This window comes from Drosophila mojavensis, unplaced genomic scaffold (genome assembly GCF_018153725.1).
Source record: "Drosophila mojavensis isolate 15081-1352.22 unplaced genomic scaffold, ASM1815372v1 contig_80, whole genome shotgun sequence".
NCBI classification, from domain to species: Eukaryota; Metazoa; Arthropoda; class Insecta; order Diptera; family Drosophilidae; genus Drosophila; species Drosophila mojavensis.
Window position 1 is genome coordinate 17,026,654 of NW_025318906.1, and position 25,558 is coordinate 17,052,211.

The window sequence follows — 25,558 nt, forward strand, 5'->3', positions numbered from 1 at the left end:
ACTATTATTACTTCTACTCTACGCTGCATAAAGCATTTTTACCTACCTCAGCCCAACAAAATAAAAAAATAAATAAAATAAATAAATAAAAAATAAAATAATAATAGTATACTACTCCTAGTACTACTTCTTTTTTATGGGCTATTTTCCTGCTATTAGTGGCTTATATAGAATTGTTTCGCCTAATAACAGGTATAATACTTATAATACTTGCTTACCAAACAATGTTAGTCAATTCCCGATTACTTTAATTGCAATTATTTATAGAAGCTTTTTCGTTTTTTCAGGCATTTTATTCGCTTAAGAAATTATCATCTTTATGATTGCCAGAGTTTGGGATTTTGGTTAAATGTTTTTTTATGATCTCATGACACATTTTCTCGTTTGTTTTTTTTTTTTTTTTTGTGAGTGTGTGTCAACAACTTGTTTTGGGCTCAACTGAAATGTGAAATACTCCTTAATCTGCTGGATTTTATGTTTGTGTCGCATCCACTTAATTGATATTTCTTTATTTTTTCGGTTTCTGTTGGCGCACCTGCAACATGGCCAGGTGAGTCAGTGAGCAGCCTTAAATGTTTACACTCTTAAATCTTGTTAATCCCGCTCGAAGGTTTTCGAGGCTCTTTTGATCGTTTTAATGTTGAACATAAATCGTTTATTTATAGCATTTAACGGCCATGCATAACTGGCAGCCAGCTCTAAGAAAAACCCTCAGCCATTCAGCCGATAACAAACATTTTCTGGAAATATTTCGCCCGAAGCCAAAAAAGAAAGCAAGCAGAGAACTTTCGCCTGAGTGCGCCGAAGAGAATATTAAATTTTATTTGCATGGCATTTGGAGAGTCAAACTGGCGAACTTAAAGAGAACAAATTTAAGACAGAGAGCAAATCTGAAAACCAAAGGCCAAATCATAGATTGCAAATTGCAAATTGAATATCCTGTTGATGTTGTTGCTGTTGTTGCTGTTGTAGCACACATCGATTACATTGTGTTTAGTTGCGAATTATGCTAATTTCATTTCAGTTTAAGGCCAACAAAGCTGCTCGAATAGAAAATGAAACTGAAACGTTGACAGCATTGGCTTTAAGCCACATTACACATAAAATAACATATTTGCCGGCTGAACAAACACAGGCAACAGTCAGCAAGTCAGCTCACCGGATGTGGTGCGTCTTCAAGGATTATGCATAAAATTTAAGCGGAAACAGAAAATTTTCGTTTTTCGCTTTTCTTGTTCTTGGTTTGTTTTGTTGTTGCTTGCAAGCAGCAAATCTGAAAACGAAACATTCGACTGTTTTATGTTTCGCATTATGCGTTTGGCTTGGCGCACAAATTGAATTACACACACACACAGGCACACACACAGACAAATATATGCACACAGACGCACACTTCTATATAAATATATATTTATATGTATATATGTCCGGCACATACTTGGAATTTGAGTGTTCGTTGGCCACGTGCCTGACGCGTAGTTTTGCAAGTTAGTTCCAAATGAATAATACCCTGTAAATTGTCAGTGTAAGAGATAGCAGACAGCTGTAAATTTTATAGAATTTCAAAAATAATTTATTAATATTATAGAGTAAAGTTCCGAAAATGATGTACTTAATTTGAGAAGACTTAAATTTTTATTTAAGGCTGGCCGAGATTTTCATTTCACGATATTCATCTATCTTTTTAAGTGTTTTTATTTAAAATATTTAAAATTTTTTTATTTACATTAGGGTATTTATTCAGTGTGTTTGTCACATTCTATTTACTCTTGAGCATATTTGCAGACAAAAACACGTTTGTAGAACTGATATGATTGTTGCTGGATTTATTTCACTTTGTTTTGCCATCTCAATGTTTTGGCATTTCAATTCAGCCATTGATAATGGATAAATCAATGGCTAAAATTGTGCTGCGCTTTTGCTTGATTGATGAGCTCGTGGGAAAACATTTATTTGACATTTTTACAAGACATTAAAAAAAAATTGTTGGACTAATGGAAAACAATGAAAAAACTAGAAAGCCGATATAAAATTAACTGTAATTTAAAAAAAATAATTTTAAAAATTTGTTTGTGTGGAAAAAGTGTTACGAAGTAATTAGAGGATCAAATTAACAAATTCAAAATTTTTTTTTTAAATTACGACCTGATAAAAAAAAGTGTGAAATTTTGTTTGAAAAAAAAAAAATACAAAAACAAAAAAATAAATAAATAAATAATAATAATAATAATTTCATAATAAATAATTTAATAAATAAAACGAGCTGAAAACTGAAATATATTTCATTTGACTAAAAAGTAGGATATTTCACATTTCATTTGTATTTCATTTCAGCTTTAAAATATTGCTGCAATTCGACTGCATACATTAAAACTCTCACATATCTTTAGCCTCCTCCTCATTGGAGTTTTTATATTAAAATAGGGTATGTCTCATTCCATCATAGCCTCTGCGCTAAACAGCTGCTGCTGTTGCGTGTCTCAAGTGGCTGTTTGCTTGTTGCTTTGATCTTGGCAAATCGAATTTGCCGCAATGTAAGAGCCACGGTTCATAGCCACTGTCGCCATCAAGTATACGCAGCGTTGATTGGATTTGGCGCTGTCCACGATGACCGAACGACTGCATATAATAATCATTTGTATTTAAAGCAGAGCAGTGGCAGTAGCAGCAGCAGCTGCTGTCACGCCCCGATTGCCGCCGCTCCCGCCGCTCCCGCCGCGCACAGCCCCTCTTCCTTGGGCGACAAAGTTTTGTGTGACACTCTCTATGCTCTGGCGTTATCCTTGGCACGTCTGCGCGACGCCTGTCAGGCGAAAGCAAATCTGACACGCTGTGGCAGCTGACAGTAGATGTGTGCACGGCACACCGTTATGGGTAAATGCATCTAAGAAGAAAGAGGGAGAGCGAGAGAGAGAGAGAGAGAGAGAGATATTGTGCATGACGTTCTTTTAACACCTTGGCTCTGACAAACAGCGTACATCGCCTCACCCGCCCCCAACATCAACATCAACATCAACAGCTACGGCTCCATTTGCCGCCATAATCGTTCACATCGGGGTCATAAAAGACAAAATCAGAACATAACACAAGCATTTTATATTCCCCAAAGAGCGAGCGTTGTATGGTGTATGGTGTCTGGCGTGTCCGTCCCCATGTGGCCGGAGGACGAACTCCCAGCCATCATGCGGTTGGGTGCGTGTGACAACAGCGAAATGCCAGCAGGTATGTAGATATATATCAAGTAGCCGACTTATGGACACGTAAATCGCAAATATCGCACATTTGCTGCAAACTCTTTGACAAAAATTACCATGCAAAAAAAAAAGAAAGAAGAGAGTATGGAACAAGATTCTATTTAAGGAAAACTGTCTTATAGAACATAACTAGCTCAGTTAGTTCTAAGCTCTTCAGCAGCTTAGGTTTCCCAGCGACTTCATTGCAGTTTACAATTCCAAATGACAAATAATAATTTCCAACAGATGGCGCTCCTATTTCAGCGAAACTCTCATTACGTAAGCAAAGTCTTTTGCTTATCAGGTCGCTGGAGGCTTCATGGTTTATGCATCCTACGCTGCCCATAGTGCAGCTCGCTGCTTGGTCGATTGCGAAGTGTAAAACAAGAAATAAGTTGAATGCTCCATTTCCAGCATTCTTCTGCTGCTCCTCTACGAGTGAAATAAAGTCGTCGACCAACTAAAAGTGACGTCATAAATTTTGTAGCTACTTAAAAGAGCAGTGCAGTGGGTTTAGGGAGAGAGAGCGGGGGGATAAGTGCACAAGGAGCTGATGCAGAGCCCTGCGATGCTGCTCCTTCGCTGCAATCCGTTGTCTAGCAACTAATGAATTTATGTTGTTGTTGGCGCTGCTGCCGCTGCTGCTGCAAACTTTAAGGAACAGTCATGATTGTTATGTGGTCTGTTCGAGCTCGGCGCGTAATGGCAGCGCAGGCACCAAGGCAGCTCCAGCTTCATCTCCAGTTTCAGTTTGGAGCACGCTCTATTATGTCTCGTTCTTATGGCAAAGAGCAGCCACAAAGTTGCCGAAAACAGATTTATGTGGGCGTGGCCTAAATAAATCGAATTCTTTCATTAGCATGCAGCACTACAGCGCACAATTCATCAAAGTTTTCCTACACGACGCCAATTCGCAGCAGCGGCAGGAGCAGCAGCAACAGCTGCGGAACACCTAAAAGTATGCTTTGATTATATAAAAAGTTCAGCGTGTGCATGATTGATTAACTTTGCTGGGCGTTATCCTGTAATTTAGCAAGCGGCGAACAAATGCACAAGAACTAGCACCACAAACTAGCTGGCAGCTAGAATTAACAGTGTTTGCCTTTTGGACTAGTTTATACTCTGTGCGCATAGCTAACAGAAATTTCGGATTGGTTACTATGTTGCTCGAGTAGTTTTTAGCTATGCAAATATTATAACATTTTAAAATTATTATAAATATATATTTTTTTAATTTTGTTTAATAATATGCACAAAAAATAGTTTAATTAGAATATTATATATTAACTTTAAATATTATTACATTTTAAAATGATTATAAATATATATTTTTTTAATTTTGTTTAAATATAAAAGCACAAAAAATAGTTTGGAATATAATATATAACCTTCAAAAATAAATAAATAAAATTATAATATTTTCTTATTTATGTCACAATTAAATTATACATATAAATATACATTATATTTTTTTATTTAATTTTTATATTTAATTGTGATACAAAAAATAGTATTATTTAAAAAAAATAAAGTTTCTAAGAATAATTCATATTATTTTTTAATTGTATTAAATTTAATTTATTGTAGCTTAATTTTTTTAACTGCAATTTTAATAAGTATATATAACATGCGAACTTATACAATTTTAATTTAATATCATTTTTACAAATAAAATGTATAAAAATAAAAAAAAAAAAATTATTTAAGTTTAATATGCTAATAAAATAACAAAATTTAATATTAAATAAAAATACAATACACAAAAAAATATTTAAGTTTAATATGCTAATAAAATAATAAAATTTAATATTAAATTCAGATTTTAATGCCAAGTACATCGCTGTCAAATCATTTCAGTGCGTTGTATATTGAAAAGTAATTAAAAGCAATAAGAGTGGCACTTGAGACCTTGAATTGTGAGAGCAGCATTCGAAGTTTGATTCGAAGGGCCTCCCTGCGCTCGCTCTCCTTTTACTTACCTATTATACGATCGTATGCTACACTCAAAACTCCAACTGAGAATGCTGCTCTAACAATATAATCTAAATAATAGACCGCACGTATAATCATTTAATGTTTAATAGTAATATATGTATATACATATATTGCATTTATTATTAGCTTTATTTAACTACATAATATTTCAATATTTTATGGAATTTGTATATGTAAGATATTACATAACCGCTCACAACTTTTATCCGACTTTTGCTTGGCAAGTCCTTTCTCTTTTTTATTCGCAGGGTATTAAAAAATGCAAAAGGGAAATAGGCGAATAGCAGCAGGCGACGTGGACGCTGACGACCAGGAAGTCTGACACTTAATTAGAGCTGCCGGAAACGGAAACGAAGTGCATGACCATGGCACAAGGGGCAGCTTGTCATATGCAATTCCTGCTGGAGATGGGGAAAAAACTGTGGTGAAGCTTGAAGCTAAAATGAAAACGCTAATAAAAAACCGTTTTGAGCAATGAAAGAAACCTTTTAATTTAGATTTTCATATGCATTTAAAATAAATTTTAATTGCTTTTCTATTTGTGCAACAAAATTAAGTCAACAATTATTAATAAATTTTTGTCAGCAATTTTCAATATTATTATTTTATTAATTTTTATTTGTTTTTATTAATTTATAATATATTTAAAAAAATATATATATAATTTTTAATTGACTATATAATTTTTGTTTCTTTATTTATGAGAAATAAATTCAAAGCTGAAATTGCTTTGCACATCTCTAGGAGCATCTGCTTCATGCACTCACACATATGTTCACTCTGTCTCTCTCTCCCTATCCCACACACACTTTTCCTTTGTATATGTATACGTGAAGAAATGTAAGTGCAGAGCGGAGTCTCTATGCAGGCTGTGACAACAAAATTAAATTCTACACACAAAAGTTGAGTGCGGCTGCAATTTGTTTTGAGTTGGCGGCCGTCTAGCTCTGAGTTCTTTATATGATGACAGGCAGGATGCTGGGAGTGCTTGTGTTTGTGCTTGTGCAGCAGGATCTATTTTTTATTAGTATGGCGCTGATTTGATTTGCATGCAAGTCAACCCGAACAGGCAACTTATAAAACCATAAAGGCTGAAGCAGAGGTAACAGCAGGAGTAGCAGCAGGAGCCGATGCAGGAGCAGGAGTGCGGGCGGTGGCAGAGGCACATTCAGTGGCAGCAGTTGCAGAAGCTGTGGCTCTGAACAGCTGCCCGGCATATTTTGTTGGGGGTTGTTGCCTATGTGGGACACATCATAATTGCGGCTGTGGCAGGCTGCTGGGCAGGCGGATGGGGCGGGGTCGCGGACGGCATTCCTGTGCATAATTGAAATTCCAGCCTAAACGCGTTTGTAACGGGAAATTGCGCGGCCAAAAAGGACGAACGGAGCTGGAGCCGGACCCGGAGACGGAGCCGGATGCGGATGCGCCAGGCCATGACCAAAAAAATTATTTTTGTTTTTGGCAATTTCAGCCGTGAGCAACGGACTGCGGACAGCCTCTGTTTGTATTTGTATTTGTTTGCACTTTGGGCTAATTATGTTTTGCGTTAATAAATAAAATTATTTTTATATATTTTAAGCAAATAACAATCATTTGCTCCAGGGTACAATTAAATATTTACATATGTATATATGTATGGGTGTTCATTCCGTTGTTAAAATCATGTATTTGTAAATGTAATCAATTTGACCATACAATAAATAAAATGCAACTGAATTTGTGTCGTAGTTGTAGTTGTAGCTGTATAATTACATTTGACAAACTCCCCTCGCTTGAGGGCAAACGTTTACGCCTGCCCACACCTACATACACACATTCACCCAAATACACTCGCTCTCACACTTCCCCTTACAGTCACACGCACATTACAAACAATAAAATAGCATGAGTTGCTGAACAGCTGATCGGTTGTATGAGTTTGGCGTTGCCACCTATTGGCGCGCACAATGTTGCGCTCGCTGTGCGCATGTCTTCGCTTTCCAGGAGTTAAAATAATGCATTTCCAAGCAAGGCTCATTGACCAAAGACACTAGCATGTCACTGGCAGTACACGCCGAGCCTTCAAAACGTATTCAAGGGGAGCGCGCATCAAAAGTGCGGCAAAAATTAGTAGAAATTGTCTGAAAGTGCAATATAGCGTGATAAAAACTTAGCTACAATTCGGGAATAATTGCGTAAAAATAATATCATTAATTTATAAGTCAAATATAAATAATAATAAACAAATGATAATATCAATAATATTTATTTTAATAGTTTTGTACATTTTGTTTAAATGCTAACGTCTGTCTGGCTCTGGCAGCGCTTGGCAACTCTGGCAATGTTTTGACAGTTGGTTAACGCTCTCACGCGCTCTCTCTCTCTCAGTCAGTGGCTCTCCGCTGCTGAAAATGATTCGTGTTGAGTTTGTGTCGCGTTCGCATTGTTTATAAAACAAATTAATTATATTTATTATTAGTTTAAGTGGAAAAGTGGTGTGAATTGTGCAATGCAGTCGCACGCGCTGCGCAAATGCGTGCGAGCATAAGAAATGTTTGCCTCCAAGTCGCTGTTGTGCTCGTTGCTGCCGCTGCCGCTGTCGACGCCGAGAACTCGTCGCACCAGCAAATGAAAAATATACAGCAAGCAAAATGCACAAATATATTATAGAAATGAAAACAAAATAACCAAAAAAAGTTGCGTCAAACGTTCAATATATATCTGAGTGTTTAGTACATGCAAGTGAAATGTGTATGGAAAAGTTGCGCGCAAAGACGTCGCAGGCAACAACAACAAAAACAACAACAACATTACTAGTGAGCGGGAGAGAGCGAGAGAGAGGAACTGCTGCTGCTGCTGCTGCCTCTGCGGCGACAGCAACAAAACCAACAACAATAACAAATAAGAAGCAGCACAAAATGCGCTTAGACTAAATTAGAAACGAAAACGAAGTAGCAGCACTCACTCCCACTCCTCCTGCACCCCGACCCACCTGCAAAGCAACCAATTTAGTAACTTCAACTTCTAGTGGATAGCTCCCTAGACCCCTGGGCGACCCAGCTACACTCAGCAGTTAACACAGCATCTAGCCAGTCAGCCAACCAGCTGGACCTCCTCCATCAGTATGCAGGCTAAAAAGCGTTATATACTGGTCTTCGTCTCGTGTGCATTTCTGGCCTATTGCTATTTTGGCGGCTATCGGCTGAAAGTGGCGCCACATCGTCCGCGTCGCGCCCAACATGAATCGGCCAAAGATGGGGGCGTCCAACCGTACGCACAATTACCCAGCTTCATGGGCTACGAGCAGCGTCAGCCACTCACCAACGAATCGACGGTCGTTGCGGCGACAGCTGCTGCGCCTGGCAAGCGGAAGCCACCGGTGGCTGCTTGTCGGATGGAGACATGCTTCGATTTCACCAAATGCTACGATCAGTTTCTGGTCTATGTTTACCCGCCGGAGCCGTTGAATTCGCTGGGCGCCGCACCGCCCAGTTCGCCCAATTATCAGAAGATTCTCACTGCCATACAGGAGTCGCGATATCATACCAGCGATCCCGCCGCCGCCTGCCTCTTTGTGCTGGGCATCGATACGCTGGACCGCGATTCGCTCTCTGAGGATTATGTGCGTAATGTGCCATCGCGTCTGGCCCGGCTGCCCCATTGGAACAATGGACGCAATCATATCATATTCAATCTCTATTCGGGCACCTGGCCGGATTATGCCGAGCATTCCTTGGGCTTCGATGCCGGCGAAGCCATCCTGGCCAAGGCGAGCATGAGTGTACTCCAAATGCGTCACGGTTTCGATGTCAGCATTCCGCTCTTCCACAAACAGTTCCCGTTGCGCGCCGGCGCCACCGGCTCCGTGCAGTCCAACAATTTTCCTGCCAACAAAAAGTATTTGCTGGCCTTCAAAGGCAAACGGTAAGAGAAGCAAGAAATTAATTTACTAACTGAGCATGTAATATAATAATGTTAAATAACGGAAAAATACCAGCAAATTAAAAAAAGAGCAATTACAGTGAAGTAAATCTAATTGGCATTACCTGCATTTTGAAGCGTGTGAATTTCTAGCGGAAAAATTCTAAAGTTGCTGCTAGAATATGGAAGAAAATGCAAATTTTCCATGAAATGATTGAAGCTTGAAATGGGAAATTAAAATAACAAATAAAAATGTTTAATCTTTATATTAATTTAAATGAAATAAAGTTCGCATTGTTATCTGTAAGTCAAAATAAGTGAAGGTTCTCCAACTATCTATTCAAATGAAACTGATTTGTTTCAAATTAATAAATTGAAATGTTTAATAGTATATGAGAATCACTTACAATTGTTACCTGACTTATCTGGAAGGTAACTTTTATTTAAAAAACTTCAATATTTCTTATCGAAACGGAAATTCTTGAATTTTTCTAGTTTTTATTATTCTATACTATTATTGTTGTGCTATTTAAATTAAATTGGAAATCAATTTGAATGAATTTGGTAGAATGAAATGTATACCTTCTATAAAGTTTTAAGTTCCTGCTAATAATTAAATTAAATTATGAAGATTTTGTCATGGAATGTTTGAAGATCGAAGTCAATTATTGAAACGACAAACTAAAGTTGACAGTTTCCTCAATAATTTAAATGAAATATAACAAATTAGCATAGTTAGCTGAATTGTATTGAAGGTAACTTATGTTATCTTCCAACTAAATATAAAAAATAAATATTAGTAACTAGATTTCATAGACTGGCATAACAAGCTCAACAGTTCTTAACTTGCAGCTGAAATTTGAACCTAAATTATTAACGTTTACATAATTTTAGTGTTTGGAAATATTAAGCACTGTAAATACTTCTCAATATATCCTGGTTAATGGGTATCTTGTACGTTTATTTTCAAATGCTTTGCAATGCACATGCAAGGAAATGTTGCTACTATCCACTGCAATGCAATGCAACTTGCAACTTGCAAAATTCATCAATGGATGTTGGATTTTGTTTTTTTTTTATGTTGTTGCCTGCGACCCTAAAAACTTCATTTCATTCCAATTTGTTTGTTGATTTTGCGTTGTCCTTGTTGTGGGCTGCGCAGTGAGGCGGCAAATTGCAGGTTGCAGCGATCGATTGCAATACCAGAGAGCGAGAGCGAGAGCGAGCTGGCCGGCCATTGCCAATTTTTGATGCCATTCAAATTGAAAAATTGTCTAGCAACGCGTTCCATTCATCATGTCCCCATTCTCATGCTCTGGCTGTGGTTCTAGCTCTGGCTCTGGCTGTGACTCTGACTCTGGCTGTGACTCTGACTCTGGCTCATACTTGTGTGAGTTCGTGCTCGTCTTTCACCTTGTGTCCAGCTTTTGTTGCGCTTTTGTTTGTCTTCGCTTTATTGTTGTTTACTCGCTTGTAGCGCCCACTTTTGCCAAAGGCGCTTCTTTTGACATGTAACTCGATTCAATAACAGTGCCCCAGGCCAAAACACCAGCCAGAGCCAGAGTCAGAGTCGACACGGCAACGGGCAGCAGGGGCCAGGTGAGTGAGATGCGTGCACTGAGAAAAAAAATGCAAAGGAGCTAATATTAAATTTCAGTGTGGAGTTAATTGGAGTTTTCTTTTTTTTTTTGCTTGATAATAATTAAGAAACGTTTCCTTTTTCATATATTAACAATTATATTAATATATAATCAAGCAAGGGGTTTTATTAAAAATAGGTGTGATAAAGGGAGAGGTAGAGAGAGTGAGGGAATGAGTGAGTAAAAAATGGGTCAGTGAGTCAGAAATACATAGATAAGAACGGAAAGAGAGAGAGATGGAGGCAGAGAAATAAAGAGAGAGAGAGAGAGAGAGAGAGAGAGAGAGAAGAAAAAGAACAAGGATAAGAATAAGAATGAGCCAGCGAATAAATAAATGAGTGGGAGAGTCGGAAGCTGGAGAGAGATACGATAGAGAGAGTAAGAGCAAGACAGAGATTTAAAGAGCAAGAGATTGATAAAAACAAATATAAATTTTAGAATATTGTATATACATATTATTATATATTATATATTATTGTTGAACTATTTTCTGCAAACATTTCACTTCAACTCGAACTCAATGGGGAAGCAAGTTACAACTTCTCTTTGAGCAGTGTATGGCCCCTGGCTTGTTGTTTGTCGTTTTCTGTTGTTGCCGCCGTCACATGTGGGAGTCACCACCTGTGCCCGACGACAACAAGCAGCCCCGGTCAGCAGTGAGTGGGCCCCGTTGCCGTTGCCGTTGTCGTTGTCCTAGGACCTCATACATGAGCTCATTGTGCTCTAATTTAAAATTGATTTTTGCCCTCGCACATCTAGAACTTCAATTGGGAAAGTTGTAAAATGTATTTTCCTGTGAGTTGTTGTTGTTGGGATTGACCATTCTTAAGGGACTTGACTAATTGAAGTGGCACAAGGCGCAAGGCGCAAGACACGGGGTAGAGGGCGCTCCGAGTGGTGGCAATTAATAAATTTATTTATTTTCCAAAGAGAGACAATGGAAATACGGCGTTGTCATCGGCATCGCTCTGGCTGGCTTATGTATTAATTCAGAGCATTTAAAATGAAGCCATCAGCATGCTAAGTGTGTATACGTGAGAGTGTGTGTGAGTGGGTGGGGGTGGTTGGGTGGCAGCCCAGGCGACATTCGCCATAAGATTAACACAAACAGCCAACGAGAAGAAGAAGAAGAACAAGCGACGACAAAGGCAAACAGCAGCTGGAATTCGTTTGAGGGCACACCAAAGTGATGTTAAAGTTGTTAATAACACTCTTACGCACACACACGTACATACATAAGTTACACACACACACACACATAGCATGAAGTCAGCTGGACACATGGACAATTAAAAGCGAAAGCAACAACGGCAAGAGCTGAGTGGAGCTGCTATACGAAAATGTGAAGCAAGGCTGTAATTAACATGGCAAAGAGCACGACTAAAAGATACTTAATAGGAGTGGCCAAATGGTTCGCATTGTGAACTATAAGCATGAGTGTAGAAAATGGTACGACTAAGAGATACCCAGCAATTTGTGTAAAGTGCAAAAAAAAAAAAAAAAAAAAAAAAAAAAAAAAAAAAATTGATGGAAGCAAAAATATATAAAATTTTTGTTTAATATTGTGTATAATAATCAGCCCCATTACTAAGAGGTACCCTGTAATATGTAATTCAGACAAATTTATAATTTATATTGGGAAACTTAAGTATACAAATAGAGAATTTCTCGAAAATTTCAAAGTAGAGCAAAGAATGATTAAATATTTATTTATTGCTACAAGGAATTAATTCTAATTTAAAAGTTTTAAGCCAGAGCAACAAAGGCCTTCCGGCAGATGATTAAATATAATTAAGACAATTGTTTGCCTTATGAAAAAAAAAAACAGCAACAAAGGAATTTGCAATTAATTCATAGAAATGAAAATTTTTTACAACTTTTTAGCTAAAGGAAATTTTAAAAAAATTTTGCATAAAATGGAGATATATGATATATATACATATATATATTATATGCTTCGCAGCGCGAAATTAAATGATAAATATATCCGAGCTTTAAATATTTTCAATTATTTTACATAATTTGACATGTTAGCTAAAGGTCAAAAAGATTTCTCATCCCAAACTAATCCTGGCATTTATATAGTCCTAAAATTATTTATAGTAATACAAATGTGAGTGCATAAACACAATAAAAGCATTAACACACATAGCGCACACACACACGTGCACACATACATAAACGTGTGTATGAGTGCGTATGTGTGTGCGTGCGTGCCCTTTGCGACTTTGTTGCTCTGTGTAACGATGAAAAGTTTTTGCTTTTCCGTTTAATTGCTCGCCCTTGCTATACACTTGTTCTCCCTCCCTCTCTCTCTATCCTTTTGCCTAGTTTTCTTTCTCTCCCTCTCCCTCTCTCTCTCTCTCGTCTTTGTATGGCAGCTTGCTGAGAGTTAATCTGTGGTTGTGAAGCTGCATTTGGCACTTGACAGCCCAGCATGGCCGGCCCCTCAATTTGATGACCCCAGAGCTTACGCTGCTGATAATCAAGCTGAAAATGACTCGACTATCAGAGCTATCAACTCATGTATGTGTCGACGTTTCATTAGCGCAAATGGCAGCTTGTTAAGCGAGCTCATAGACAGCGCTGTTTAGTGATAACACATGTGGCCAATGTAAATAAGAGTTTCAATGACCAAAACAGTGCATGTTGCTTATGCTCATTACTATAAATTTTTATCTGCTATTTTTGAAGTCATAAATGTGTCAAAAGTTTTGTTTTCATTCGTTTTCTAGCTCTGTGGCGCCTTGTTGAAAATTATAACAAATTGTTCTTGTTTGTATTGCTTTATCTTTAGAAAATAATTTTTAATAAATTCATGTAGTTGACTAAAAAAATATTAACAATAATAAAATAAAAAAATAAAAAATTAATAAATAAAACTAAAAATTATAATTTAAATATAATGTAATAATAAAAATAAATGAAATTAAATGATTCTTAATAATTTCCCACATTGTTAGAATAATTCTACTGCATTAATTAAATAATTCTTAATAATTTCTCATAATTTTATTTCAATTTCACTTAATTAACTAATAAATAAAATTATTATTTTTTATAATTTCTCATACTTTTATGTAAAAAATATAATTTAAATATAATGTAAGAATAATAATAAATGAAATTAAATGATTCTTAATAATTTCCCACATTGTTAGTTAAATTCTACTGCATTAATTAAATAATTCTTAATAATCTCATATTATTATTTAAATTTCACTTAATTAACTAATAAATAAAATTCTTATTTTTTTTATAGTTTCTCACATTGTTATATAAATTCCACTCAATGAACAAATAAATAAATAATTACATTTCTTTAGAATTGTCTGTTCGTTTAAGCAGTCTCTTCTCTTTAGCAATTCACTAAAAACTAGCTTTAAATTCTATTATGTTTTTAGTTAACAATATTAATTTATGTTTATTGTTATTTCAACAAACCAGTTTCACTATTTTTTACCATCAATTTCAACTCTGTGCTTATAGAAATTTGTGAGTTTTTTGTTGAGTTATTGACTTAAATGAAAATCAATTGGAGCTACATTTTTATTTCAGCTCCTCTCCAAAGACTTTTGATTTCACTTTTATCCCTGGCGCAAACTAAACCTTTTCTACCTTCCACCCAAACTGCGAGCACGCGACTTCCAATTGAATGCTTGCCACAGCTTGTCGCATGTTGTCCCAAAGCTTCCATCCTGTCACGTTCCCAGTTTCTTATTAACTTTTTTTCTTTTTGTATCTCAGTTCATGATGTGTGAATATATATGTACATATATATAAAATATAGAAACATATTGCAGCATCTATTTTCCACATTTGCCAACCTTTTTGTCGCCATTTCTGGCATTTACAAAGGACCCAACACACAACAACTTGAAATCTAGTTTTTATGTTGCTTATGTTATTATGAAACTTTTTTTTTTTTTTTTAGTTAGAACTTTTAGATATGTTTATTGCATTTTGTTGTTGTTTTTCTGCTTTTTCAATCATAGTAGAGGTTCATATAGATGTATATTTATTGTATATGTATATATGCATGTATACGCAAAATGTTTTAGTGTTAGTTATAAATGGGAGATATTTTTAGAAACAAAAACAAAAAATAAACAAATAAAAAATTATATTATATTATATTCATTTTTAATAAAATAAATTGGCTTTAGCCAATGCAGAAGATTTGCTAAATTAAATCAAAAATTAAATATATTTTTAATATTAATAGAATATAAAATATATATATTAAATTTGAAATTTATATTTAATCTTATAATACTTTAAAAAATACCAATACACTCATGCTCATTTAATACAATTTCAAATTACACCATTTTCATTCTCTTTCTCGTAGCCAATAGTAGAATTTCCATCAGCAATATTATTGGCGCAGCTTTCGTTAAAATTCTCGCTGCTCATTAAAAGCAACTTGGCTAAAATAGAAATTCATTACCTTTTGCCCACAACAAAAGCCAGCCAAGATGGGCCCATCCCACCCAGTCTCTGCCGCTGGTTGAATGGGCGAGCAGTTGGAATTCGTTGAGCGATTTGATGGACTGGAGGCAGAGGCGAAAAATGTTTTCCAGCGGTCGCAACATTTCTACAATATACCCGAATATTTGCTCGCTGTGAGTTGAATATTGCTTTTGGGCTTTCTGTTTCGTGTTTCGTATGCGGCTCATGCAGCCAGCGCTGGAGGTGGAGCAGGAGGGGGTGGAGCAGAGGGCAGGCTGGTAATGCTGGGCATTGGTTGAATGGACCATTGGGTGGCTCAGGGATTCGAGCCGAATTCAATGCCAATTGCATTGGGTAGTGCACATTTTTGCGCTCTTTCAAATTGCTCAAATCAATTCGGTGCGGTTGCATTTCGTTGTAGTTACCAAAATCAGCTTTGGCTTTCGACACCGCTTCACCCCGCAGCCGAAACTCAACTGCCACCATGCCACGCCCCCATTGTTCATTTCCCATTCCGGCCATTGACTTAATTTATTTTCGCAAATCTGTTTTAAGGGCAGCCGTTGGCAGTTTCTTGTAGTTGAAGGAGCCGAGAAATGAATGCATTGAAAAGGTTAAAAGCGCGAAGCACTGTAATTGCATTCAACAGAAGTTTGAAGCTTTCAATTCCTCATTTTGTATGAAAATTATTACTAATGATTATTAATTGATAAGCAATATGAATATTAATTGTTATCATGAAGGAAACTTTGAAATTAAGCTCTGAGTTTCCGTTTGAAAATGCAAATTTGCGGCAAATTGATTTTGTATGCATGAGTGAATGTATTTATTGAAATATTAATGTATTTAAATATTTTCGCATTGTGAAAAGTTGTTGTTGCGCATTTCTTGCTGTCTCTATCTATTTGTCATTTAAACATTACCTTTATGCATATACATATGTATGTATGTATGTTTCCTGCCGCATCTACAGTGTCTCAGAGGTCCCGCTTGTCTGTGCTGCCTCATCTTGTGGCTGTGCCACAATTTCAGGTTTGCATTCGGTTAATTCAAAACGGTTAATCATCTTTTTTCCTACACAAGCTGAACTTTGTCTATGTCAACTTTCCATCTTGCTGTCTTTATCCCACTTTTTATATTGTGCAAGTCGTAATTGAAATTTTATTTTACTTATTTGCACTGTTCTGATTTTCACGTGTTCTTCTTTGCCTATCGAATTGAATAGTCTTCTGCTTCTTCTAATGACATTCTAGTTGTGTATCGATGTGACTATACTGAAGTATCGATAACATTAATAACATTAAGCATCGATAGTAAACAACAGTGCCATTCCCTGCAATCACTATTGAGCTGTTATAGTATTTCATGTATGTATTTATTAAATAGTATTTAAGTATTTGTATATATGTATGTGTTTGTATGTGTATATGTATTTATATATGTAACAGGCAGAAGTAGGCGTAACAGACCCAATAAAGTACAAATATGCTTGAGCAGGTCGTTAAGCTGAGTTGATCTAGTATCTAGGCATCTTCCAGTGGGGCACGCCCAACTCTCGCCTCTTTTGCTTATTATCGTTATGCGGTATCATATTCTCTAGTACGTTGTTGTTTTTCAGGCCAGAAAACACTCAAAATGTTGGCTTTTGCCTAAGACATTTAAAAACAACATATTTTTTGTAATTAACCTAATTATTGGATCTTATTTATGTAATGTTCCCACCCCCCGTTTGTGCTAATTACTCGAATCGACGCACTCGAAAATATCTACATATATATATACATAAATCACTAAGCCTGACTATGCCACACTTGTCCCTAACAAGGCACTTAGGTCCCATTCAGTCAATAAAATAACTCTAATTGTTTTAAATTTAAAACACTTCTTGATCTATATATAAATCAACCCCTCTGAAATTCTTTTATTGCCCCTAGAGTGCAAAGCTAAGGCCATAAATTTGACACCCCGCTGGTGCTGGCCAATTATGTGCCATCATTGTATTAGCCTGCCTTGAACTGTCATCAATCGCTTTTCGGTCTAATAAACTTTTCGATATTCTTTAGCCATTTGTTTGGCAAAATGTTGATAAAGCTAATTTGACGCCACGTTGACTTGGAAACGTATAGAACATAAAAGATTATTTATGCTGCTCAAGTTGATTTTATGTGGGGCTATACACTGGCATGCCAGTTCACACAGACTGTCACTTAAGACGCAAAATCTGCGTAAGAATACGCACAGCTTAAAGAAGAAATAAAAAAAAAAAAAAAAAAAAAAAAAAACTGAAAGAAGAAAAATGCGAGCTAATGTCATTCAGAGAATGGCCCCGACGACAGCAGCTGAAATTTGAGACAATTTAGCAAGAGTTTGAAATTGCTGGCGAACGTTCGTCCGTCCAGCTCGTTGCCTGCTTCAATGTCCATCAAATGGGACGATGCCTTATCGTTAGATAAACCCACATTCAAGTCACCGATAAGTCGTCGGGCGCGTAATGAGTTTTTTCTCTTTTATTTTTGCTTTGCGTGTGGTAGTTGGCAATATTTCACACGCTTTGAGCAAAGTGAGGGCGCGAGTGGGAGTGGTAGAGGGAGAAGCCCTGCATGAAGCGGCTTTAAATTGTGGCTCAGTGGTTCTAGTGGTTTCAACGGCGGCACGTGCCGCCAATAAGGAAATAAATCGCATAAACTGTTTGAGCCGCTTACACGTCATAAGTAAAAGTGCCAACGCGGCTGTTGTTGTTGCTCCCCCACTCTTCCACTCGCTCTCCCACTGGGTCTCCCCTCGGCTTTGGCAAGTTGCCCCGAGTCATTGCCTGGGGCAGATAAGGTTACGGCCTGCCACTTCTCTGGTTATTGGCATCCAAACACTCAATGTCCCGCACATAATCAATTTCAGGCATTTTGGCATTGAGCATATCTTAAAACCTGAACCAGTTCGCTATTCTGCCTGCTTTAATATTCGCCCTTATTATTATTATTGTTTTTTTGTTCAGATTTTTTGTGTGTTGCTGTTGCGCATTACGAAAATGTTGGAAATATGTTTGGCAACTTTTTTATTGCCTCCAAAAAGTTGCATGCTTAAAATTTTAAGCTTATATTAAAACTTTTTTCATGCCATTTGTTGAAGCAGTTCTTCCTCTTTAGCCAAGCTTATGTCGGGAGAGCATTCATATGGCTTAATATAGCTATAATCGTTTAATATATGAATTTCTTAAGCAGGTCTACGGCATCAAAGTACATATTTTATGTAGAAACTCTGAATAAACACGAAACTATTTCATAATAAAATTTAAGCGTTGCATACCAAAAAAAAAAAAAAACAACAAAAAAATAGTTTGCTCTTATGCAAAAATCAAGAACCTATTTCATAATGAAGTTTAAGCCTCACACATACGAAAAAATAATTTGCTCTTATGCAAAAGCCCAGAACCTTTTGCTTGGTTTCTGTTGGTTTGCTCCCAAATTCCATTCGTTCCACATTCACAAAAAAACTTTCGGGCTCTCCCAGGCTAATTAACATTCCTTCACATATAGTTGCACACAAAAAGTTGAGCCACCCAGAGCGCCACTCAACTACATAGTTTCACCACTAACAAGTTCTTAGAATGTAACGGCAAACAAATTATAATTCAATTGCGCTTAATTGAGTGGTGCGGCCAGTGGACGGAGTGGCCAGCAAAACCACCAGGCCACAACCATCTAGAAATAATTCGCATTTTATTTTGTGATTATGTTACCACATAATGCTTGGCCCCGCCCCCACCGCTCCGATTGGACCACTCACTCAGTCAGCCTTGCTGGCGGCCAAAAAGGAAGCGTTGTGATAAAATAAAATTAATTTAATTGTAATTTAATTTTATGTTCTCTCTGTGTGGGGGTGGGTTGTGGTAGGTGTGTAGGGTTGTTGCTTGACGTTTTGCTCACATATGCTTGGCCTAAATATGTGCCGAGGCTGGCCCAAGTGCCCAGCCAAAAAAAAAAACCCCACAGAGATTTCAGCTACTGCTTGCAGTTGTTGCTGTAATGCTGGGGTATAAAAATATGTTTTTTAATTATGCCCATATATGTGAGTGTGTGTATATGTGTGGGTGTGTGACTTCCACCTGCTGCTGCTGCCCATTTTCATATTTCAGCTGTGCTTGTGGTCTGTGTCCGTGCTAAATGCGCATATGGCGCAAAATGAATTTTTGTGCAGAAAAAGTACAACAATTTACACACACACACACACAGTTGAAATAATAATAATAATATGTCATGTGTGCACTTTTGAACCTACTCTCACTAACTCTCGCTGGCAGTTGTTCCTCCAGCTGCTGCTCTGCATTAATTTTTCGTAAAATGCAAGCGGATGGCGAATTTTTGAATTACGATTGAGAGAGTTAAAATATTTATATAATTTAAAGTAGATTTCATGTAGCTTAAATTAACATATTTTACACATTTCCACACACGCACACGCACACACATACACACAGCTTAAAGCTGGAGCGCAAAAATGTTGCCTACTTACTGGGGGCTTTTAAATTTATGCGCCCGGAAAGCCCATGAACATAAACTATAGATGCTCTTGGCGTGTTAATATAATTATGATAAAATGCGTCACCGCAACGAGTTGAGTGGCCAAAAGCCAAAATGAAAGCTAACATTTCCTCTCGTTGCCCACCTCCCTCCTCCCACCCCCCAGTCTTTGTTGCGCCTGTTGTTGGCCAATTTGTTGCCAGAAACACGCAGCAACACTTGAGTACACGCGTAGAAAACAATAAATTTATAAACGCTTTGCCTCTGAGTTGCCAACAATAATGGCGCAAAATGTTGCCACGGGAGCAGAGAGAGGAATGGGTCGACCGGGAGAGGGAGACGCACAACGGGGGAGCCTGACAAATGCGCGTGGCAGAACGGGTGGGCAGTTAGAGCCGGAGCAGGCGAGTGGGCGGCAGGCGGTGGCACCACTGAGTAAACGAGCAAGAGAATAAGAGGTGTGTGTACGTGCACAGCAACGAAGTTTGTAAAGTATTTCGTTGGGTTTCGACTTTTGCGTATGAGTGTTCAAATACCTTTATACACTCTCTATGAGGGGGTCTGGGAAACTTGCAATACTTGAGAAATGCTGGCTAAATATTTGAAATTCAATTAAATGTAATTTGTACTTCAATTCATGTAAAAGGAATATTAAACAATATTTTATTAAATATATAAAAAATAATATAATAGAAAGTAATAATAAAATTATATATTAATATTGTTACTGTATTTATTTATTTAATAAATAGTTTTCTTCAAGTAGAAGTAGAGAACATTAAGAAGGCTATTTAAGTGCATTCCTCCAGTTTTAATTTGGAGTAGAAATCACATTTATCACTTTAATCCTAAAGTTAAATTTGAAATCTTTTTCTCATATTCACTTTTATATTTATATATTTTCTAATTGTTTTGTCAACGTAGAAATATGAGACAAGCTGGCTTATCTCTATTTTCAAGCTTCACCATAAATTGTTTTTGTTGCCTCATCAAATTTAATTTAATCCGTTAAACGTTTGCAGCAACTGGGCTTTAATTTATACAAAATGTTTATATTAAATAATGAATTGTTATTCATAAAGAAAGGTAGAAAATAGCAAGAAACAAACTAAAAAAAAAAAACAATTATGATATGCAGCATTTTGTTATTTATTTTCAATTTTTGTCAGAAGAGTTATTCATACATATATATTTTTAATTATGCTTATGAAACCAAAAGACAATTTAAAATATAAAAAAAAAGTATAAATAGTACTTGATAGCATAAATGAGAGCGATTAAAATTCGCTATGATTATCAGAATCATCATAATTAGCTATGATAAATTAACAGATTTAGTACATTTTCCATTTTGTACATAAGGATTTAGGTTATAAATATAAAAAAATATATAAATATTAATAATTTTTAATAAAAATTTAAATAAATATTTATATAAATATTAATTTTTTTGTTTTAAATTATACATCAGTTGAATGAATCCAAATTTGAATGAAAATAAATTAAAAGGATTTATATAATTTAAATACATAAACGAATATCTATAGATTTAATTTACAATTTATATAAATATAAATCCATACCCAAACTACTTTCATATTTGGTTTATAAAAATTCAGAGAGTATCCTTTTGTCTGTGTCTCAATTATCTGCTCTGGACTTCATTTTCCAGAAATAATACACTGCAAAGTGAGTAACAAAATGGTTTCGCCGGATGTGTGCGAAGAAAACGTGTCATGTGTGTGTGTTTGTGGGTGTGTATGTGTATATGTCTGTGTGTGTGGTTGCCAAACAATGAAACTTTAGTCGCTGATCTCGTTGTTTTCATGTGTGTGTGTGAGTGTTTTTTTTTTTTTTTTTTCTTTTCTTCCGTATTTAAGGGTATTCTGTTCTGGTGTTGATATTATTGTTGTTATTGCATTTTCATTGTTTGTTATTTACTTTGGCACTTTGGCATTGTCACATTTTTAGTTTAGCCAGCGTTATTTATGGGCTAAAACGTCTCGTGCCGTCGCACGTTTCAAATAAATTGATTAAATTTCATGACAATTCATCATGCCACAAAAGGCAGCAACAACAGCAACAACAACAACAGCAACAATGGCAACAACAATAACCACAATTTGTGAGCTGTTTCAAGTGGTTTTTGAGCAACAACTTTGCTCATAAAACATGGCAGAACTTTGCCAATCTCTCTGTCTTGCTCTAAGCTGCTGTTGTTGCTCCTCTCTCTCCATCTCTCCCTCTCTCTCTCTCTCTCTCACTCTCGCTCTTCCTCTATCTATCTCTTTTACGCTAACTACTATCTGTAAAGCAGGACGCTTGTGGCATTTGCGACAACTGCTGCGGCATTTGGCAAGTTTTATTCCTGTTTGGACTCCTTGATATGATTATTATTATGCATACAAAACTCATAAAAGCCAAAACACAAACATTTGCCCTCCCAAGACACAAAAAACCGCAGTTGATTTTTGTGCGCTAATTAACAGATTCGCCACAGTTCAAGCGAAAGCCCCACTGTGAGTACAACATTAGAACATGCGTAATGAATATTTGAGAAGCGATTTTTAATTGAATTTTCTCTTTGCTTTCTTCAATCTCATTAACATTTTTCTTGTTGCTGCCAGTCGAACAACAACAACAACAACAACAGCAACAGAAACCATATGCCAAAGGATTCTGCAATCAAATTAAAAAGCAACTCAAGGCACACTTTTTTAAGTACATAAATAATTACATAAATAAGTACTTTTTATATTATGCAAATACGGGGCAGACATACGCGAGTCGATTTAATTAAATTTTTCCTCTATTTGCTTTTTTTTTTTTTGCCGGATTGCTCGTTTAGCAAATGAACCGTAAGGAAGCAGAAAGCCAAAAGCAAAAGCCAGAAAAAAAAAAAACCAAAACAAAACAAAAAACAGTAAAATTTATATATCTCTGTCAATAGACGTAAAAAGATGCAAGCGAACAACAAAAAAGTAAGGATTAAAAAGATGTGGTTGGTTGTTTTGCTCTTCGCTTTTTATTTTGTTGCTGTTTGCTGTTGTGAAAATATTTTAGCTTTGTGGCTTTGAGTGCGATAAGGGCAGGAGGGCAAAGGAGTGCACAGTAGATGCTAAAAAAGGTATTACTGGAATAGTTATGCATCGTATTTATACAATTACCACAAATAAAGTTTAATGCCTGTCTTCACCTTATGCAGAGTAATTAAGTCGAATGGAAGAAACGTTGATGCAAATATTATTAAAGCGCGATGAAATATTTAAACCATACTCAATAAATAATTAATTGAAAAAAAAAAAAAAAAAAAAAATGCTGAAATTTAAACATTTTTTAATAAATATCAGTAAAAAAAAATATAAACAAGTAAGAAAGCTCTAGTCGAGACTGCTCGACTACGAGATCCCCTGAACCCTTGGAGCAATAGATATTTCAATACTTTTTCGCGACTTTCAGCTTACACAAGAAACACGCACACACACACACGCACGCACGCACGCACGCACACACAGATACACATACACACACACGCATATAGACACACATACACACACACACGCATACAGACACAAACGCATACACACACACACATACACATACAAGCAACCACGCATAAACACGCATGGGCTGCAGTGTGCGCTTACTATGAGAACTTAATTGTTTAATAACTTTTTTTATGGACGTACGATCTTCATGAAACTTTTAGATAATGAATATGCATGTACTTGCCAAAGCACAAGTCTCTAGTATTTGAAATACGCTTTTTACAAAAGTGAGGGTGAGGGGGTGAATTTAGAGGGGGGGGGGTAAATTTTAACAAAAACCGAAATTGTATAAATTGCATATAAGCATACATTAAAAATTTGGAGACTCTAGCAATAAAGGTGTAGAAGATATAATTTTATAACTGGGTTTCGATAAGGTTTTTTATCGATAAAAAAAGATCGGGATGAGTTATCGATTTTTAATGATAAACTTGATATGCGCGCTGTAATTACGGACATTTTAAAAAAAATTTGAAGTCTCTAGCTCTTATATCTTCTGAAATCGACGCGTTCATACATACGGACAGACGGACAGACGGACAGACAGACGGACAGGGCCAAATCAACTCAGCTCGTCACCCTGATCAAGAATATATATACTTTGTGGGGTCTGCCACGCCTCCTTCTCCCTGTTACATACATTTCAACAAAACCATTATACCCTGATTTCCCATTGAAAATGGGTTCAGGGTATAAAAATATATGTATATAAAACAAAATAAAATGCTTATATTTTGATCAATTTGGGGGATCAAAATATTAAACGAAAATTGCATTAAAAATATAAAAATATTCTGTTATAATAATAAGTAAACACTCATAAAAAATAAATAATAATAATTAAAATTAAAATATTAAAAATAGATTTAAAAATTAATAATACAAATTTTTTAAAAATTTATAATAAAAAAAATTAAAAAATTAATAATAAAAAATTTTTTTTATTTTATTAATAATAATTATATAATGATAATTTATTTTCAATTAAACCAATAATAAATACACTTTATTTACTTGCTTTTTATAGTAATAATTAATTTTTTAATAATTAATGTTATTATTCAAAATAAAATAAATAATTTATTATTATTCAAATGTATTTATATACATTCTGCAAAACCAATAATTACAAGATAAATACATTTTTATTTTATAAAATATTTAATGTATATAAATAGTAATTTCAAAAGTATCTAAAATTACAAAACTCAACCGGCGGCTTACTTTTTGTATCTCTAATATTCATGAATTATGTATGTATTTATTTAATATATTCCATTTTGATTGCCTTCTGGGAAACAGCTTGAGCACGCATTCTGAGAATATCCTTTGATAACCCTTTTTAATCAAAAATTTCATTAATGCTGCTCCTAATTCGGGCTAAATGGAAAAAAAAATAAGTAAAAAGGTTTATTTCTCACATATTTCCAACATAGCTTAATGCATATAGTTGATATATGAATGCGAAGATGCTTATCGATAAGAAATAAAGTTGAGCTCTAGAATATATATAGGAGTATAATACATATATATTTTATATTTATATCTGTCTTATCTACCAAAACGCTCATACTTGAATACAATTTCATTAAATTGCTCCAAGCTATACAAAATAAATGAAGCGTAGCAAAGTAAATAATATTCCTTTAAAAATACCGCAAAGCTGTTGAAGCTGTTGAGAGCTCAGTGAGGTTTGGCTCCAGTCAAGACTCCTTAGCTGAGAAATGTGCTGCAACTTTGGTATGACACTTCAAATACCAGAGTTCGCTATCTTTGCTTCTATACCACTTTATTTTGTTTTATTTTTAGCTTTTATTTTATATTTATTATTTCTTTTTTTGCGCGCTTTCGCTATCCTCTAAAAGTTGGCTTTATTTTGGCACTTCGCATTCGCTCGGACTCGAAAAGCATTTCTAACGCATTTTTGCTTTTATTTCACTGTTAATTTGATTCCATTTGTTGTTGTTTGTGGTGTGTGTGGGGTCAAGTCTGTGTGGCCGGTATGCGAAGGTTTTATTTTTTTTTGTTGGGGACTCTTCATGTGGATAATTAAACAAAATACCAACGGGTAGCAAAAAGGGTAAAATTCTGGCCGAAAGAAAAGGCAATCTCTTTTCATTATGTTATTTCAATTTTATTTAATGCACAAAGCAGTCAAAATGCGGTTGCTCGTGCCTGAAAGAGAGTAAAGCTCAGCATAGTTGGCTAAAAACTGTGCTGTTTGAGGTTTGCCTCTGTGTGTGTAAGTGTGTGTGTGTGTGTGTGTGTGCTTT

The 25,558-nt window shown here is 35.7% G+C and overlaps 1 protein-coding gene across 1 annotated transcript in view; it reads left to right on the forward strand.

The window, feature by feature from the left end:
• Positions 1-7,276: 7,276 nt before the first annotated feature.
• The window catches only part of LOC6580286 (exostosin-1), an 88,038-nt gene continuing 69,756 nt past the window's right edge, over positions 7,277-25,558 (forward strand). The window contains exon 1 of the mRNA XM_002006099.4: positions 7,277-9,131. Coding sequence (XP_002006135.1) covers positions 8,332-9,131 — 800 coding nt within the window. The 5' untranslated portion in view covers positions 7,277-8,331. The remainder of the gene's footprint in view (positions 9,132-25,558) is intronic.